This window comes from Perca flavescens, chromosome 4 (genome assembly GCF_004354835.1).
Source record: "Perca flavescens isolate YP-PL-M2 chromosome 4, PFLA_1.0, whole genome shotgun sequence".
In the NCBI taxonomy this organism is placed as follows: domain Eukaryota; kingdom Metazoa; phylum Chordata; class Actinopteri; order Perciformes; family Percidae; genus Perca; species Perca flavescens.
The window spans coordinates 8,409,366-8,430,227 of NC_041334.1; the positions used below are offsets into that span (position 1 = coordinate 8,409,366).

Genomic DNA, 20,862 nt, shown 5'->3' on the forward strand with positions numbered 1-20,862 from the left:
GGCAGAGCCAGGACGAGCCTTCAGCAGGATTCCTCACCACAGTAACCCCAGTCATGTGACGGCCATATAGTAGAACTCAGTCCGCGCTCACTCACTCTCCCAGTCAGTGTGCACTGTGCAGCCGCTGCTGCATGGCCAGCCTCCGGGCATAGACGGATACAGACATTACTCCCCGCGCCTTTTGCATTGCAATTATATCTGCTTTGATTGATCAAGGTAAGACTGCTGTTTCTGTTATGTAATGATGGGTTCAACGGTGCAGGGTGCGCATGCCTCTGCTCGGTGCCATATGCTGCAGCAGGCTGGACGAAAACATGTTTACGTTGAGAGCGGAGGCGCGCGCGCCTACACGCGCGGGGACGGCCAGGAAAACACAGCACACCGTCCTATGTTGTGAACTATTATGGGATTCGGATTGTAATAACACAGTGCAGGTCTACAGTAAATTACTTAATGTGGAATGACTTTTGGTTTCCTGCTTGCAGCTGCATGTGACGGATTACTAACTTCTCCAACCCATGCTGCCTGCAAATGTTAACGGTGTTGAACAGTTAATGGTTATAGCCTACTTGTAATTATTATTATGTATGTAATAATGCAAACATATGGCATTTTGTTGAGTTATAATTACAAATGCATGTAAGAATGTCGGCTATAACTCAGTCATTAGAAGAGATAAAGCTTTTCTCTCTACAAAGATGTAAATTAATTTGAATTGTCCCAGCAGCCCTAATGACTGATAGCCTTTGTAAAATCTTTGTCTTCCCACCTTCAGAGGCAGGATGGGACTGATTTACTGCTCTTTAATTGTCCCGTAAACAAGCAGAGCAGGTGATTTATGCACACTGCTCCTGGCTGCCCCATGCTGGTGTTTTCTGATAATGATGTTGACAGTTTTTTTTCTCTGGCTGGGTTTACTCTCGGTCACTCAGACCATACAGGGGCCCCTAGTAGGGAGAGTGGGTAGAGGCAGGGGGGACTGTGTATGGCCAACACTCCCTGCTCCAGGAAAAAAAAAAACTGTATTATGAAAACAAATCTGAAGAACCATATACTCTCAGTGTTGTTGAGCCATTTGTGTTATGTCATAAAGTTACCATTTGACTGTGCTGTGTCAGTGATGTTGTTACTCTTAAATAACAGTCAATAGTTCTGCAACTTGCAAGTCCAAAATACTCCTGCAGTATTTTAGGATTTGCATACACAGACTGCAACTAGCATCTCTTTAAAGTCGGGCTCTGTCATTTTGAATATGAGCAGCATGCACACGTGTGGTTAAGATTAACAGACTTCTCACTGTCTCTGTTTGTTTCTATTTAGACACACTATATCCCTGCTGGTTTCGCGACACTTTTTCCACCCTGAGAGAAAACACCAGGTGTGACCTTGGTGACCTGGGTTTGTTTGGCCTAACTTTCCCAGCAGCACAAGGAATAATTTTCTTACAAATCATCCTAAACACAGACTCTGAGTCCAACAAGAGACAGCTGTTTGGCACTATCCAGGGATGGTAGATAACTCTCCAGTTAGCAAGGGGACTTTTCTTCTCTCCAGCGGCGCTCCACACCCCTACCGGCTGTCTGACATGGTGACAGACCTGAGCTCCTACCAGGTGATGCCGTCACCGTTTTCGGAGGACGACCTGAGCGAGTCATCCAGCCCCCGTTCCTGTTCCAGCCCGGACTCCCAGGTGCTCAGCTCCAGCTACGGCAGCAACTCTAGTGCTGAGAGCCAGGACAGCATTCTGGATCACCTGCTGTCCCAGGCGTCTTTAGGAGGTGCCAACAGTATGCTGGCAGGGTCTGAGGCACCTATAGCATTATCCACTTTCTTGTGGGACTCAAGGAGAGATGAGCCCTCCAAACACGAGCCCGTAAAGGAGGAACATTTTGACTTCCTAACCTGGTCCACTGTGGAGACAGAGGAACAACTTGTAGGGTCCTTCCAGCCCACACTGGAAGAGATTGAAGAATTCCTGGAGGAGAATATGGAGGTGGTAACAATGAAGCAGGAAATCCGAGAGGGTTGTCCGGGGTTGGGAGTGGGACTGGAAGAGGCTCTTGGTCTAGAAGTTGGCTTGGAGTGGTGCACGGACACCTCCCCTGAGCCTAAGCTAGAGCCAGAGGCCACTGCTGCCCCCAGTGCGACCAAAACTACATCAGTTAACCACACGCATGAATCCAGCACAGGAGCCAAGAAGGCATTAGCCAACAACACTTCATCAGCAGACAGTGGCACAAACAGTAGTGGGATGCCGGTCATCCTACAGATTCAGCCTCTTGAGATCAAGCAGGAGCCCACAGTAGCGCCTCTTACCCCAATAGCCCAGCCTCCACCGCCTGCCCCAGCCTCAGACATCAAAATTGCACAGCTATTGGTCAACATCCAAGGTCAGACCTTTGCCCTGGTGCCCCACATCCTGCCCTCTCCCAGCCTTAACATCTCCTCCAAGTTTGTCCGCATTGCTCCCATCCCCATTGCAGCCAAGCCTCTTGGGCTCGGGGATTGCTCAGCCAGCCAGGGCTCAGGGGTTCTTCTTGGAGGTCAAAAGTTCCAGAAGAACCCAGTGGCGGATCTTATCAAAATGCACAAATGTACTTTTCCTGGCTGCACCAAGATGTACACCAAGAGCAGCCACCTGAAGGCCCACCTGAGAAGGCACACGGGGGAAAAGCCTTTTGCCTGCAGCTGGCAGGGCTGTGGATGGAGGTGGGTACTGGTGAGGGAAGTGTGAACTGACTGACTGAATGAATGTGTTTCTTTGTACATTTAAACATACAGCCCTAACAGAAAGAATGATCTCTTTCCTTTCAAAATGACCATAATTTAACACTGCAGCTTTTATGTGTACATAAATAAATTATGTTCATTTTGAAGGGTCTTACCTTACCAGATTAGACTCATATTTATGATTGTTATATAAAGCCTGACTGGGCAATAACAGCAGACTCGAACATGCATCTGCATGAATTAAAAGGGCTTAACCCCCATTTGTTAGTGTAGCTTGTTTGGAACCAGCAGTAATTATATTTCAGTGGGATATGTCTATGTGCTGTGCATGATGTCATTTTGCTCAATGGAACCAAGTGTGGTGAAGAGTTTTGCCTGACACTTGAACTGACCTGCCACTTTTGGGGTCATCTAGTAGCACTGGCAAGGGGACTTAAAGGGTCTTGAGAGCCAGACCCCCCCACACCCTCCTAAAGCTCCAAGCATCTAAAAATGAGAGAAGCCACTCTACAACATGAATGCCATTATTCCTAATAGGGTTCATTACCATGGAAGTAAGGCTTTACTGGGTTTTAGCAAAATGCTGCAGAAACGAGACAGGATACTCACAGTTATTCTAGGATCTATAATAGTAAAAGCCGAGCAAAAACTATCCAAATTTTTTGTATTTTACTAAGCAGCAAAGAGATCTTAATGGCTGTCATGCAGCCTCCCAAGTAATAATTGGAATGTGATGCAGTGGCATTATAAACAGGTTTGCTTGCACAATCACACTTGTCAGACAGTGAGACATTTGTGCAAGAATAGCTGGGCTGTCTTTTTTTGAGGATGTAAACTAAATCTGGGACGGAGCACGTGGGCTGCAGCCACATGGGCACCTCCTGTTGAGACTCGACAGCTGTGCAGTTGCTGGGGCTGCGTGCACAGGGGCGCGGGACTGGGGGTAAAACCAATACTGATTACCAGGGCCCAAGGGGAGAGAGGGCGCTTGAAAAATCTGGAACATATTTTATTTTACCTGGATATTTTCATTTCCTAATTAAATTTCATAATGCATGTCAGAGGAAATGTAAAGTTAGTGTATTGGCTGAATAACTTTGTTGATTGACTAACTACATTTTGTATACAAAAAAAGACTAAGGTCTCACCCACCCCTTGCTAATGCGCCAAATGGTTTAGTCCATTTACACGCAGTTTGTTTACGTTAGTTCAGTTGAGCATCTGGTGGAGCGCAAACTTCTGCTGTAGAAATGTCTTTCTCAAAGAAAGCCAAATCATGCTACCAAAAAAGAAAGGAAAGACAGGAGAAGGAGAGAAAACAAAATGAGGGGAAACAATTGGTAACTGACTTCCTTTCAAAGAAATGTGAGCACAAACTAGAAAACAAAATCCATGGTGCTAAACTGCTTGAATATCTCCGCGACTGTTAGTGCTAAAAACAAACGGAGACAACCAATATAAAGAGCAGAACATGCACTTTCATGTTTAATTTAAAATGAATAGGCTATAATGTCTATAATTAGCAATAATATGCTAATCAGCGTCATAGGTAGCTTGGTAGCTCATCGGTAGATACATATCATGTCAACATTACACAGGGGGGAGAATCACACATTTTGTATATACATACTTTGATCTCAGCAAGACTCAAGATCAGGTGAACAGGAATGGGACAGTATTTTATAGGGCTGGCACGGTATGTTTTTGTCCCGATTTGATTCTTTCCTGATACATGGGTGCCGATTTGATTTGTATTGAGTATTGGGATTTTCTTTTCCTCCTTTCACAAAAGCAAAAGTTGAATAATACACATCTAGAGACAATATATCATGAGACATTTCTACAAACTGTTTTCTAAGAAGAATGACATCACATGTCAGTCAGTCAGTCTGACATTTATTTACTTTGTAGAGAAGAACATAACATGGATTTTCTGTTTTCACTCTGTTTTGCTGGAAGCAGATATGATGTAGTCGCCGTCGGCGGTACCGTATATCAGAGATGCATTTTTTGGAAGTCCAAGTCTTTGTGCTTGAGTCCAAGTCAAGGCTCAAGTCTCTGGCCATTTGATCAGTCCCTAACACTGTATTGTTAAATCTTATGAATTTAAAGTATGTCCTGTAGCTACCATCCATACACTAAAGTATCAAAATCAGTTGTAGGATAACTTCATGGGGTCTACTTAACACCACTCTAGCCCTTGGACCTGGTGAAATTTTAACCTAAAACTTTCACATGTGGTGTAATCGGACCTCACACATCATATGGATACAACTATAAAGATACAATTTGCCTGTTCCCAGCATTAGCACAACACTTTGCGATGGTTAGCTTGTTACCTGTGACGATAAATGCTAAATGTAATGTCACTTTCACTAAAAAAATGTCTAATGTCGAAGTGGAAATCAAGAGAATAGTGGCACCAGTTACAGAACAACATGCATCTCAGTGTCAATCCAAATTACGCATTAATAAGCAGTTTGAACTCATTGACGTAATGCCATTTCTTTTCTAAGTGTTACTAGGCTCAGTGAAACTGAGTCCAGCGCGAGAGAGATCCGACTCAAGGAGAGGTTAGTGAGGCCAGCGTCTCCACGGCAGGTGACACGCATGGATGAAATAATGAAATAGTAAATAGGACTAGAGTAACAGAAATATGTGCAGAATTAAGACAGTCAAGTCAGCCCAGCGTTTGGTGGACCGGGTACACCTTGTTCACTTAATAGCCTACAAATCATCCACGGGATCAATTACGCATCACATGAGTTTGCCCACCCGACACAGCGTTTGTTCCTGGGGAGATGGATCTGTGCGTCCCGCCTCCTGTGAGCCATGGATTTGTGAGCTTCAGTAACTACTAACTATAATGATACAATTCGCCTGTTCCCAGCATTAGCACAACACTTTACGATGGTTAGCTTGTTAGCTGTAACAATATATGCTAAATGTAACGTCTCTTTCACGTTGGTATTTGGGTCTACCTATCTTGAGATGCCTGATGAAGTTCGACATTATTGATCCGGCATCATTTATCTTGGTGCCACACACCTTGCATGTAGCTGTTCGCTTACTGCCACTGTTTACGAAGTTATTGAAAGCAAAACTAATGACAAAAGGCACAACTCAGGGAGGACTTGGTGTCGCCATCGTCAGTGCATTTTTTTTATACGTGAGTGCGTGCACATAAGGCAAAATGCATGTGTTACGTTGCACATTATGGCAAAGGGCAGGGGACATGCAGCTCGTCATACGTTTCCCCAACGTATATGCGGCAATAAAAGAAAATAGAAATACATGATTAAATTTAGATTTAAAAAGCAATAATTGCATGAAAACAGGTTGTTGACGAGTCTTGAAGCTCAAGTCCGAGTCAAGTCTGAAGTCAGCTGACTCGAGTCTCCATCTCTGCCGTATATACAGAAAAATATTTAGGTGAATCATTGGTAAAAACTAAAAATATGATTCTATGCAAAAGAATCGATTTTAAAAACCGTAGCAAAACTACTAGTATTTTAATTTTCCTACTGTTACACCAGTCCTTATTGACTGAATATGAATATAATACTGTGTTGTATTCCCAATTGCAATGACAAGCGTTGTGAATTTGCTACAACTTTCTTCTCCATGGCAACAGCAGCTGAGGCTCATGGGTGTTGCATTCAGCCATTTTCTATACCAAACTAATGCACAGAACAGGAAAAGAAAACCTTGAAATGGGAATTGACTATTGGAGGAATACTTCCATAATCAGTGGCTCCTCACACTTTTCCAGCCTATGCTTATATTTCCTAAATATTCTCATTGTATGAAGTTCCATTGAATGGGTAAAGTTAAGTTATCCTGTATGTAAACCATTACTTAATAAACAAGCAGATATATGAACACTAGCACAAGACCACTGCTCTAAAAGCTCCACACACACTCAGTACTAAGACCTGTCACTCAATGGCAAGTACTGACTTGGTGTGTGTGTGTGTGTGTGTGTGTGTGTTTCGTGTGCCTTGCATGTGTACTTTGATCTATGCATATGGTATGCTTACATTTACTTGCATGAACACGTTCGTTAAACGTATCCCAGCCAGTGAACTGGTAAGTCATTTGGCTTCTACCTGCCGCAGCTTGCAGAAATTAGTCTTGGAGGAGCCTCGTCTTATAAACATCCAATCATTTATAAACCCTCCTTTTGCATGCAGGTACTGCATGATCAAAACTATCCCTTAAAAGTCTTGTATTGGTCCATTTGACAATAGTACCAACCTGGCATCCAGCCACCAATCATGTACTGTGCTTGTAATGCTGTGTGCGTCCTAATACATAATAGGGGAGCTGCAGAAAGTTGTGCTGTAGTAATCCAGGCAGTGTGTTCCAACTAACAAAGGGCTCTTGTCTGTACACAAAAGGCAGGATGTAGTTTGGATGGAAGTGTATGTGAGAACCAGTGTGTGTGTGTGTGTGTGTGTGTGTGTGTTTGTGTGTGTGTGTGTGTGTGTGTGTGTGTGTGTGTGTACCACTGTATGTGATGGTCTAAATGAGGGGGCCGACCAAAGCAAAAAAAGTTGGGGAAATTGTGAAAGAAGCAGGCAAATGGATAAGGAGCAAGTGAGATTCTTTTAAAGGAAAGACAGGAGAAAAGGCGCTGGTGGTGGTGGTGGTATAGGGGAGTTGAGAGAGGCTGATAGAAGGGGAGAAAAAGCTGTTTCAGTTTTGCACACAATCACTTGAAGGGAGCAGCAGTGAGGAAGTGGATCGAACAAAGACAAAGCGTTGAATAGTTACCATGACTGTGAGCTAGGAACGTCCAGGCTGCCACGCTGCATGAAAGGGAAGAGAGGGATCAGTCAAGGTTCCTCACATAGACGGGGAGGAATAGGAAGGGAACGGCTCCATGGAAAGATGCACTGAGCGTGCTACTGTATATTAAAAATGTACAGGACAATGTAAGTGTTCACATTTGTAGCAGGTTGTTTAGCTGGTCAGCTTAGCTCTTAATGTTGGGAGAACATTGACACCAGAACCTTTCTCATGTCCCTAGAGCTGTAGATCAGCAATACACTAAACACTCAATACCAGGGGTGGAAAGTAACAAAATACATGACTCACGTTACTGTATTGAGTAGTTTTGTTGTGTATTTTGTATTTTTCAAGTAGTTTTTAAAATCGGCATTTTAAAATGTACTTGATTACGTTTTGAGTGAAGTCTTGTACACATTACAAATCCCATCCGTTACTGAGTGACTTTTTTTTTTTTTTTTTTTTTTTTTACGGAAACAAAGAAAAAATCGCGCCCGGAACCACTACACACAGACCTGGGCATTCTTTTTTTGTGCAAACGTATGCAGCTTCTTCTTTTCTGGTTGCAAGTTGCAATTAAAAAGAAGTAGAAGAAGAACTGCAATGTGTCGGACCCATAGATATGTTAGCGAGCCGCGAACTGAGTGGGAGAGACATTAGCATGGACGTGAATGAGCTGTTATCCCTCAAAAATGTCAGCTCATGGGAAAGAAAGATACAGAGTGCCGAGTTTTTTACCAAACATGGACTTCTAAGTATTTATTTACTGAAGTAAATGGTAAAGCCATATGCTTAGTTTGCGGAGAACAGATCACTGTGTTAAAGGATTATAATTTGAATCACCACTATAATACTAAACACACAGAGAAATACAACAACTTGACTGATGCGGAGCGGGCACGGACATCTGAAGCTTTGCTAGTTAATCTGCAAAAGTAACAAGGCATCCAGGGATGCAGCAGTGAAGACCAGCTTTGTGATATCCCACAAAATCGCCAAAAACAGTAAGCCATGTTCTGAAGGGAAGTTTATTAAAGAGTATTTGGTGGACTCTACTGCGCTAATATGCCCAGAGAAAAAAGAGATGTTTGAGAACGTGCCGCCTGACAAAATTAATATTGAGCAGAATTATGTTCAGCCTATTGGTCCGGCCCTCCACAACAGTCCCTGTTTCTCATGTGGCCCCTTGGGAAAATTAATTGCCCACCCTTGCCGTAGGACAACGTATGTAGGAGACTGGCTAAATTAATTCACATACATCTAATTAGCTCATACGGTCTACTTAGGTGTGTAGAAGCTAGCTGCTAGTCTGGGCGGTGAACATTAGGGTCTAACCCATTTATGGAGTCAAAACACGTGATTTGGCCTTGATTTGCATTATAACTGTTGTTTATGTTTGTGTAGAAAAGAAAGATAGCCCTCAGAACTAACAATGTATGGTACTTTCACTTTCACACGTTTTATGGGATTGTCTGAACTAAAATTGCACATTATACCTTTCTAAGGGTCTTAAATGTCATGTGTGATATGTGTTATGTTGTTTTTACATGTGTATACCTTTGTATAGATGTTTATACATTTGTATAGATTTTTTCTTAATTAAAAACAAAATAGTTAGGGATTTATGACCCCTTGTCCTATTTTCACTACATGGGAGAGATCCCTATGTAACTAAGTAACTTTTACTTAAAGTACATTTTAAATGAACTACTTATTACTTTTACTTGTGTAATTTTTTAATTTCACTTGTACTTGAGTAATATTTCATCAAAGTTTTGGTACTTTTACTTGAGTACAATATTTTAGTACTTTTTCCACCTCTGCTTAATACTATGATCAATGCTATAGGGACACAAGCATCATAGTGACTATTAGTGTGTTTTGTTATATCGCATTAATATTCATAAACTTAATAATTATTTGAATTTAGCACAATGACAGGATTTAACCTGTTGTGGGGGGAGGCTCAAAGGCAGCCTCTTTTGTAACATGTATTTTGAAATATGTAGTGTGCATTATGAACTAATTTAATTAAGGTCTTAGTCATAGGTCCTGACACAGGGCCCATGTAAGATAATTGCTTTGTCACATTCTGTGAGAGTAGACTTCAAGCTTTAGAGCACATTGAATGTTCAATGAACACATTGAACATTAAAAACCCATCATTGAACATTTCGCATCATGCACTGGGAAAAGGATAGGTAGTCCCTCCTAGTTATAAACAATCATTTTGTGTCAGTTTTACTAATAACTTACAGCAACCTGACAGATTTATAAACTGATCAGTTTAGATTTTAAATAAAGGCCTACAATGTTTGTTTCAGTGTTAGCACAGAACTATTCACTGAGCACTTCTATATTCATTTAGATACAATTTTAAATATTATAACTTTCCAGTACACTGGAGTTTTGTGTTAAAAGGTAACTACTGTTTTTTTCAACCTGGACGCTATTTACTTATGTTTTTGTGTCTAAGTGACTGATGTGAACAACAATCTTTGATGTTGGTTCAGTATTAAGTGAGATCGCTGCGGTCGGCAGCGGTGAAACAAGGTACAATGTAAGTTAATAGGGCAATTGTCCAGCTTGTATTTACCTTCACAAAAGTGCTTGTTTTGCCGCTGACAGGCTCAGATTGATATAAGTGTCTGACAACATTATGGAAAGGATTTCTAAGGCGGTTGACCTTTCTGTTAAAGAGTAAGATCCTTTTTTTAAACAAAAAAACATCCGTGAAATTGCATTTGCTAAACCCACCAGACTCCATGTAAATAAACAGTAATTTTAGCATCGTAAAATACACTTAATTTAAAGTCAACAGAAACAAAATAAAAGTATGAAAAGCTGTTTTGGTTCGTCTTTCCACTTTTCCAACCATCACAACTCTGGTTTGGGTTGAAATAAACACATAGTTTACTGATTTACATGTGAAAATATGTTGGCTTTATACACGCTAAAAGTGACTTCAGAGCTGTTTCTGGTTAAACAGAAGGGTCTAAAAGAGGTTTTAAAGGTCTATCTCTGTAGAGATCCTTTCCATAATGTTGTTAGACACTTAGAATAATAATATGAGTCTGTCAGTGGCAGAAACATTTAGTGGACCAAACTGACGCTGAACATTTGCCCCATATGGTTACATTGTAGCTCAGTCTGTGGCTGCCGGTTACTGTTTGAAAGATTGTTGTTCCTATCAGTCACTTACACACAAAACCAGGAAAATAGGGTCCAGGTTAAAAAAAACAAAAGTAGTTACCCTTTAAGGTAACACTTTACAATAAGGGTACATTAATTAGCATTAGTTAATGCATAAGTTAATGCATTAATAAGCATTAACTAACTGTTAACAGTTTAATAAGTTGTGTAATAAACATTCATTAACAATGCTCATGTCAACTAAGGTATTAATTGATGCATTATTTACCATTAGTTAATGCCTTAACTAACTGTTAATCACAGTTAACTAAGGTGTCTATTTTACCATTAGTTAATGCAGTAAGAAGCCTTGACTAAATGTTTGTAACAGTTAATTAAGGTGTCTATCATATTATTAGTAAATGCAATATTAAGCCTTGACAAACTGTTAATCACAGTTAACTAAGGTGTCTATTTTACCATTAGTTAATGCAGTAAGAAGCCTTGACTAAATGTTTGTAACAGTTAATTAAGGTGTCTATCATATTATTAGTAAATGCAATATTAAGCCTTGACTAACTGTTAATCACAGTTAATAAGGTGTCTATATTACTATTAGTTAATATAGAAAAAAGCCTGGACAAACTGTTAGTAACAGTTAACTAAGGCGTCTATTTACCATTTGTTAATGCCTTGACTAACTGTTAAAAACAGTTAAATAATGTGTCTATTTTACCATTAGTTAATGCGGTAACAAGCCTTGACTAACTGTTTATAACAGTTGACTAAGATGTATATTTTAACATTAGGTGATGTACTAAAAAGCCTAAACTGGAAATAACAGCTAACTAAAGTGTCTAAGTAAACCCTTAGTTGATGTTAATTAAGGTATTTCCTAATATTACTAGGTGGTTGATAAAGATATTTGATAGCATGTATGTCTTAAGGTTCACAGCATCTTATTATGAGAAAACTATTTTTATTGTTTACTTACGGGTTATGGTTGTCCACATACTTTTGTCCACTATATTTGTCCATCCTCCAACATATGACTTACTTACTTACTACTTGGTTGAGGGTGAAATCAGTGAAAAGACTCCATAGTCTCCATGCAGAGGTTTGCTTGTTCCTTCGTCTTCATGTATACATTAACTTAAAGCCCAACTTATATAAATAATTGTCCATGCTATATAATCATTACTTAACCATAACTAACACTTGATTAATGTATAACAATACTGAATAAGCATTACTAAACCATAACTAAACAGGTATTAATGCTCTTTGGTATCCTTACTGTAAAGTTGAGAACATATGCACCTTAACTAACACTTGATTAATGTATAACAATACTGAATAAGCATTATTAAACCATAACTAAACAGGTATTAATGCTCTTTGGTATCCTTATTGTAAAGTTGAGAACATATGCACCTTAACTATCACTTGATTAATGTATAGCAATACTGAATAAGCATTACTAAGCCATAACTAAACAGGTATTAATGCTCTTTGATATCCTTATTGTAAAGTTGAAAACATATACACCTTAACTAACACTTGATAAATGCATAAAAGTACTGAATAAGCATTACTAAACAATGATTCATAGTTTATTAATACTCTTTGACTTAAACATTCACACAGCTTTTAAACATTAGTGAAACACTGTCAATGTGAAATAAAATCTTCGTGACAACCTTCTGTTATGCACACATATTCAAATTGTAAACAAGATTTTCATTTGATTCTGAGTTTGACTCAGTTTTCTTCTTTCTCTCCACTGAAGACTCAGAGCTATAACAGTGTGAGTCTTGTATGGAGATAACACTGGACATTTTCCCCCTCTTGTCATCTTAACTGTCATGTCTTCTGGATAGTCTTGAAAAGACTATCTTTACACATGTAAACTCAAATGACAACAAAACATGATAGGGCAGCCTTAATGGTACAGTATATACTCCATTTGCACCAAGTGAGTGGTGAGCTACCTTGACGATCACGATCATCCATTATCTAAATCAGTGGTTCTCAATAATGTACCCCTTTTGAATTGTTTATTTAAGCCAAGTACCCCCTGACCAGCGCTAATCATTTTCGGTAGAAAAAAAAGTCTCTATAAAGAGGGACAGTACAGCACTCTCAGCGATAGATTTACTAAACAACAGCCTTGTAACTGAAAAAGACATTTAAATGCTAATGAGAATAGGAGAAAAAAACTGTAAAAAAGACAAAAACTTGGAAAAAGATGGTAGAAAGAAGGAAGGAAGTAAGGCAAGAATAGGTCAAAATAGTTTAAAAAACTTAAAAAACAGTGACAAGAAGAAAAAAGCAAGAAACTTGTAAAAAAGGACAGTAGAAGGAAGGAAGGCAAGATTAGGTCCAAAGAAGGCAACACAAATGTCACATTTAGTCTACATAAAGAGGAACAATGTTCTGGACAACAGCCTTGTAACTATTAAACATTTTGTTAAAGATCTCACGTACCCCCTGCAGTCCTCCAAAGTACCCCTAGGGGTACACGTACCCCCATTTGAGAAACACTGATCTAGATTATGTCCAGAATATTAATGCATTGATGCATCTGACAGCCAACAATCACAGCATTCAAATGTTTGTTTGTATAGATCACAGTATACTATGGACCATAAGTAATCATTATCATAGTGTAGTCTCCCCGGCTGAAAGATGGTCTTCATGGTTGGATGGTTTATTCAGTCTCTATGCAGAAATCAACCTAAATTAAAGGCCTAATAACATAATAAATTAAATATAAAATAATTCTCCTTTGAACCTTCTGTCACATCCAATATACCATAGTAATTGCATTTCTATCTCTCAAGTTACACCGTTTCATGTAGCTAAACAGGCTCATTAGCCTGGTAATTAACTGCAGGCTAATATGTTGACATGCTAGCTTTACTTGCACATACTCATCTCCAAGTCCCTAAAACTCTTAAACGGCATATCATAAAATGACTGAAAATACAAACGATATTAGAGGAAACACTGAAAAACCTTGTGCCCTTATCAGCCAGATGATAAACAAGGTAAGCATACACCATGCTTTCTGTGATCTTTTCAAAATAAAAGCACTAGCTAGCTAGTTAACTAGCTTTAGGTAACCAAAATGACAGCCAAGCTAGATCTAAGTGACCCACATATTATTTCGTTTCACAATAATCCATAGCGGTTTCCAGCATTAGCGCTTTTACTTTGAAAAGATCAAGACCGGAAGTATATAGCGGGCAACGTGTGGAGATCATAGAAGCAAAACGTTTTATGTTTATCTTGTTTAGCACCTGGCTGATAAGGGCATAAGGTTGGTCATTGTTTCCTCTAATATTATTTGTATTTTTAGTCACTTTATGATATGCTGTTTAAGAGTTTTACGGACTTGGAGATCAGGCTGTGCATGCTATGAGCATGTCAACATATTATCCTGCAGTTAATATTACCAGGCTAACTTTACGTACACACCGCCGTCAACTTGAGCTTCTAAAGTTAACAGAAGTCATTAATTTTCAATGGAAGCTGGCACATTGTCTCTAAACGGTGTGTGTACGTACAGTAATGAGCCTGTTTACATGAAAGAGTGTAACTTCAGAGATAGAAATGCAATTACTACAGTATATTGGATGTGACAGAAGGTTCAAAGGAGAACCATTTTATATTTAATTGAATATTTCATTATAATTAAGGTTGATTTCTGAAAAACAAGTGAATAAAAACGGGAAGTAACACTTTAATTAGGTATTATCAAAAGACCTGCTGCATGTCCCTGGTGTGAACCTCAGCACCTTTATAAGATGACTATAATTAGAATGTTCTTTTTTGTTTGTGAAGTGACCTTGGGTGTCATGCAAGGCGCTTTAAATAAAATGTATTATTATTATTATTATTATTATTATTACTACAAACACTAACAGTAGCCAATCAGAAACAGCTAGCAATTTAACATTCAAATCTATTTTTCATTCAAATCTAAATCTATAATCAAATTGTTCCAACGGAAAACAAGCTGGCACTTATCAAGGGGTAAAAGCAGAAGGATTAAAAACACACACACACACACACACACACACATACGAGTATTTTGGTGATGACAAACGACTTGAAGAATGACACCTACTGCCGAATGGAAATAAGTTTACAACCTGTGAAAGTTAATGAGAGCCCTTTTTTGATGCTTAGAACAGTCTAGGTTAGAAGAGTTTGCTATCGCCTGTCTTGCGAGTAAATAGCAGAAAAAAACGTTTGGAGAAATACAACCCCACATCGCGCTGCGTTTTGTGGAGGTGTGAGAATCCCGTACAGTAAACAGTAAACATCACTGCCTCTATCACTTCCACAAGAAAGTTTTAAAACACCAAGCACAAGCCCTGAACTGCCCGGGATTGTATGGAACAGCTAAAGGTTTGCCAAATAACAAAGCACAGTCGATGTATCTCGCTCGTCTCTTTTCGTTCTCTCTTTCTCCATGAAATGAAGCTGCCTTCAGGTTCAGTAGGAAACGCTGTGTTCTATAAAAGATCTGACGAAAAACTGTTACTGTGAAATATAAAGTCTACTTGTGCTACATTGGGGGGGTTAAAGAATACCATAGATATATATGAAAGAACACAACAACAGGACATCGCGGCGATTTTTTTTTTTTTTTTTATCTGAACGTAGCTTCACGTAGTACAGAGCTCATTTAAGATGATGCTCTGATGTCCCGTTTCCATGAAGGCAGCACGGAGCTGCGCCAAACAAAGCTGACCGGAGCACAGAAGAGAAGAAGCGTTATGATACCCGTCTTGTCCAGTCGCAGTGCTGTAAACTGGCAGGTTTTAATGTTGCAGATCACTGATTTTTTAGTAGTTTAAAGTGTAAACATGTATTGTTATTGTGAATCTTTGGTTTAAACTAGCTTTCAAACAAACGCCCCCCAAGGGCACCTCAACGCCCCCCTTTCTAAAATATTGCTTCCAACGCCCCCCATCATCTTCTAAATGCCCCCTGGGGGGGCGGTACCGACCCCGTTGAGAAACACTGGCGTATAAGGACCAGTTAACGTTACCTGCCGGTCACATCATCTCTAAACGGTGTGTGTACGTATAGTAATGAGCCTGTTTACATGAAAGAGTGTAACTTCAGAGATAGAAATGCAATTACTACAGTATATTAGATGTGACGGAAGGTTCAAAGGAGAACCATTTTATATTTAGTTGAATATTTCATTATAATTAAGGTTGATTTCTGAAAAACTAGTGAATAAAAATGGGAAGTAACACTCACTTCACACGCACTCAAAGAGACATTTACAATAATGTATGTGTATAAGGGATTAAAATGAAAAATGCATGGATATATTTAAAGTAAAAGTATTTAGTTTTCTTTGTTTTCTCAGCTCTTACAGTGGTTAGATGCAGTGTGTTCAAGGCATGTTTGAAACTGCGATGGAAAAATAAAGTCTTTGTGAACCATTAGTTAAAGAGAGCCAGGGGAGGCCGGGCAGGCTACACTATGATAATTATTATTTATGATTTGTCGTATACTGTGATTTATATAAACAAACATGTGAATGCTGTGATTGCTGGTGGTCCGATGCATCAATGCATTAATGCGTTAATATTCTGGACACAATCTAGTTAATGAATAATCATGATTGTCAAGGTAGCTCACCACTCACTAGGTAGAGTGTGTACCATTAAGGCTGCCCTATCATGTTTTGTTGTCATTTGAGTGTACATGTGTAAAGATCTGACATTGATCTAGTGAACGATCAATCCTTGCAGCCGTAGCTTTTGCATGCATTTAAAAACACCGAGATACATCCCACTTGGTTTGTTAGATTTCAAGAGAGGAAAACTATCCAGGAGACATGACAGTGGAGATGACAAGAAGGGGAAAATGTAATCTCCATACAGGACTCACACTGTTATAGCTCTGAGCCTTCAGTGGAGAGAAAGAAGAAAACTGACTGAATCAAACTCAATTAAATGAAAACCATGTTTACAATTTGAATATGTGTGCATAACAGAAGGTTGTCACGAAGATTTTATTTCACATTGACAATGTTTCACTAATGTTTAAAAGCTGTGTGAATGTTTAAGTCAAAGAGTATTAATAAACTATGAATCATTGTTTAGTAATGCTTATTCAGCACTCTTATGCATTTATCAAGTGTTAGTTAAGGTGTATATGTTTTCAACTTTACAATAAGGCTCACAAAGAGAATTAATGACTGTTTAGTTATGGTTTAGTAATGTTTATTCAGTATTTGTATACATTAATCAAGTGTTAGTTAAGGTGCATATGTTCTCGCTCTATATTAACTAATAGTAATATATACACCTTAGTTAACTGTTATTAACAGTTAGTCAAGGCTTGTTACTGCCTTAACTTATGGTAAAATAGACACCTTAATTAACTGTGATTAACAGGTAGTCAAGGCTTGATATCGCATTTACTAATAATATAATAGACACCTTAAAGGTCCCATGGCATGAAAATTTCACTTTATGAGGTTTTTTAACATTAATATGAGTTCCCCCAGCCTGTCTATGGTCCCCAAGTGGCTACAAATGGCGATAGGTGTAAACCGAGCCCTGGGTATCCTGCTCTGCCTTTGAGAAAATGAAAGCTCAGATGGGCCGTTTTGGAATCTGCTTGTTATGAGGTCATAACAAGCAAGGTTACCTCCCCTTTCTCTGCTTTGCCCGCCCAGAGAATTTGGCCAACCCATGAGAGAGAGACATCATGGCTTTCAAACGAGAAAAGTGGCAGTTGGTCAAGGCCACACCCCCACCCTCAACCTTGCCCCTCCCACTCTCCTCCTCAATAGCTTCAGACACAGAAATGGCACATACTAAGGAAAGCTCATTGTGGGACTGCCTCTAGTGGCTGTAGTTCTGCACCAAAGCTGAATTTCGGGAAAGAGACTTCAGATACAGTATTAGGGGACCACTAAGGTCTATATAAAAGCATCCAAAGAGCACCATGTCATGGGACCTTTAATTAACTGTTATAAACATGATGCAGACTGCCGCATTACACTAGATAAATCCTGCACATGCAACATGTGTTGGTTCCCACTATAATTTTTTCCAACCTGGACCCTATTTTCCTATGTTGAAGTGACTGATGGGAACAACAATCTTTGACATTGGTCCAGAATTTAAAGGACAGTTCCGGCGCAAAACAAACCTAGGGGTTATTAACAGATGTGTACCCACTCGATCGTTCTGTGGGACATGTTTTTATGCTAATCGAATGTGTTTGTAGCTTGAAAGAAGCTAGCGCGGACCGCTGATTATTACAATGCTAGTATTCGGGGCACAGGGAAAGTAAAAACAAATCGCTACTTATACCAGTAAAAAGGCTCAAAATATCACCAAACTTCAATGGTAGCATAATGAGGGTCCCTAAATGTTAACTGAAGCATTGAGAACATTGTAAGTGTGCAGACAGTTTATTGAACGAAGAGCTGCGGAAGCTCTGTGAAAGGGCTACGAGAGAGAGCAACCGGTAGTCAATGCCGCAACACAGCCTAGTACTTTGGGAAACTGGTGGTGTACCTGCGGACATTGTGAAGCTATGGCCACCGAACAGGAGTGCCTGTGTTGAACGGAGTGGGACCTGTTGCGTCGCGACACCCAAGAGACGCTGTGTTTTGTACAGTCTGAAGATTTCCCCTCTCTGATAAACAGGGCTGTACCCAGACCAGAGGGACCAGATGGACAGTTATCCACTGAGTAATTAGTTACACTAGACAAGTTATGTTTTACATCGGTGCGATTATTTCAGATATATTGAGCTTTTGATTTTAGTTTGCATCGCCAGCTGTAAGTCATGACTGGTTTTCAAGACGGCGGCCGCATGTAAACATGAACGCGAGGGTCTTTATAATCTATCTTTTCAATAAACTGTCTGTACACTTACAAAGTTCTCAATGCTTCGGTTAACATTAGGGACCCTCATTATGCTACCGTTGAAGTTTGGTGATATTTTGAGCCTTTTTAGTGGTACAAAATAGCGATCTGTTTTTACTTTCCCTGTGCTAATCAGCGGTCCGCGCTAGCTTCTTTCAAGCTACAAACACATTGGATTAGCATGAAAACATGTCCCAGAGAACGATCAAGTGGGTACACATCTGTTATTAAACTCTAGGTTTAAATTCATTTAGCGCTGGAATTGTCTTTTAAGCGAGATCGCTGCAGTCGGCAGTGGAGAAACAAGCTACAATGTAAGTTAATAGGGCAATTGTCCAGGTTGTATTTACCTTCACAAAAGTGCTCGTTTTGCTCAGATTAATATTCTAAGTGTCTGACAACAGGTTGAAAAAAATGGTAGTTAACCTTTAATCAGCTTGTTTCTTTTTGACTAGCAATGGATTATTGGAATGCTTTTATAGGCAGTGTCTTCCTGTACAAACTGCTGTCAGATGTTTTATCTTATTCATGTCTATAACTGCAGCAGCATTACTTTTGTTCCTAGCTGTAAGCTTGTTGTATCTACATATGACAGGTTTTTACTGCAGCTCTTTATGTGTTGCTGTTTAATTACAGGGTGCGATTGTATCGATTCATCATCTTGTCAGGTCAGCAGAGCAACATCTGGGATGCAGAGCCTGGCAAGGGACAGTCTGTTTCAGAGAACTGGGTTGCTGGGAAGAAGCCTTGTAGTTGTCATCGCTGTGGCTCCAGCCGAGTAGCATATGCCTCACATGCTCATAACAGATAATTACGCTGTGGTGCTCGGTGGGAACATTTATGGCCTTTGTGCAGCATTGTGTACATGTTGGGAAAAACAGAGAGTTGCTGAAACTAAATAGAAAATAACAGCGCCAGACAAACCGCTAACGTAGGACTTCCATCAATAACAGGTCCAAACCTCTGACTGTCTCCATTTGCCCTTGTCACATGTAAAACATTGCTTCTTCTTTTAGGTTTTCCCGGTCGGACGAGCTGTCTCGACATCGGCGTTCCCACTCAGGTGTCAAGCCTTACCAGTGTCCAGTTTGTGAGAAGAGGTTTGCCCGCAGTGACCACCTGTCAAAACACATCAAAGTCCACCGATTTCCACGAAACAGACGGACAATTTGCTCAGCCAACTGATGCGCCGCTGGGATCACTGGGAATACTGGGATCACTATCATACAGACACAGGCCATAGAGGCATGGTGCGAGTGTGAACGTACGGGTGTGTGTGTAAATGTTTGCACCATCATCATGCCAGTTTGCATATGTGAGTGGAAGTCTGTGCAGTCTGTGATTGTTCTAATTTATTGTACAAGTAAACCAACACAGTTACCATCCTGTCTGTAATCAGCTGAAGGTTGTTGCTGTTGCTGCATTGGTATCCTGTACTCCTTATGTTTGTTCTGTCCTTATCGCTTGTCACAGCACAAGATAAGATAAGCTTATTTTCATTCAGTCTGGATTATGTGATAGCTTTGGTAATAGCCTTCCATGTCCATTCTACCTGGATCAAAACAACTGCCTTTTATCTTCCTAAAAGCTGCCAGTGTCTTGGACGTTCCTCATCTTATGTAATGTTTAGGACGTCACTGGGAGTTACCTCAGATCCTCATTAGCTACCAGTTACTGGTAGTTTCTCTTCCTGGGGTCCACAGAAGTTTCTCCCTGTGGGGTTTTCTCTGATAGCTTTGTCCTAGTTTTTGCTGCCGTGCACCACAGTTTAATCATAGCTGAAGAGTACCTTTACTATTCAACTGGGCTTTGATCCACAGGGAGAGAAACCTCACGACCAACTACCTTGTTAAGCCTGCTTGGACATGAGGAGAATGGAAGAGAAACACAAGAAATCCAAAAGTGAAATGCAACTAAAGTGTTTAGTACAGCACAGTGGTTGTTCAATTTTGATCAGTGTTTAATGATCGTTGTTTTTTTATGAAGCTGAGTCATGTGTATTTACTTGCTGGTTTTGATCTGTATCACTGTTGCCTTACTGTACCTCAGAATCCTTGCTGGAGAGCCAAATGGTTTGGGAAATCAGGCTCTTCAGTGATCCATATTTTAAAAGGGTGTTAAAGGGTAACTACCATTTTTTTCAACCTAAAGTATGTCCTATGTTTTTGTGTCTAATTGGCTGATGGGAACAACAATCTTTGACATTGGTCCAGTGTTAAAGCTACATTGTGTAAGAATTTCGCCAATCTAGCGGTGAAATTGTATATGACAACCAACTGAATATTACTTTCTA

At 39.8% G+C, this 20,862-nt stretch overlaps 1 protein-coding gene across 1 annotated transcript; it reads left to right on the forward strand.

The window, feature by feature from the left end:
- Positions 1-78: 78 nt before the first annotated feature.
- On the forward strand, positions 79-20,751 carry LOC114554430 (Krueppel-like factor 15). Its single transcript, XM_028576274.1, has 3 exons — positions 79-216; positions 1,321-2,709; positions 19,586-20,751. Exons 2-3 carry the CDS (start codon positions 1,508-1,510, stop codon positions 19,752-19,754), a joined length of 1,371 nt encoding a protein of 456 aa, XP_028432075.1. The 5' UTR covers positions 79-216; positions 1,321-1,507; the 3' UTR covers positions 19,755-20,751.
- Positions 20,752-20,862: the final 111 nt, after the last annotated feature.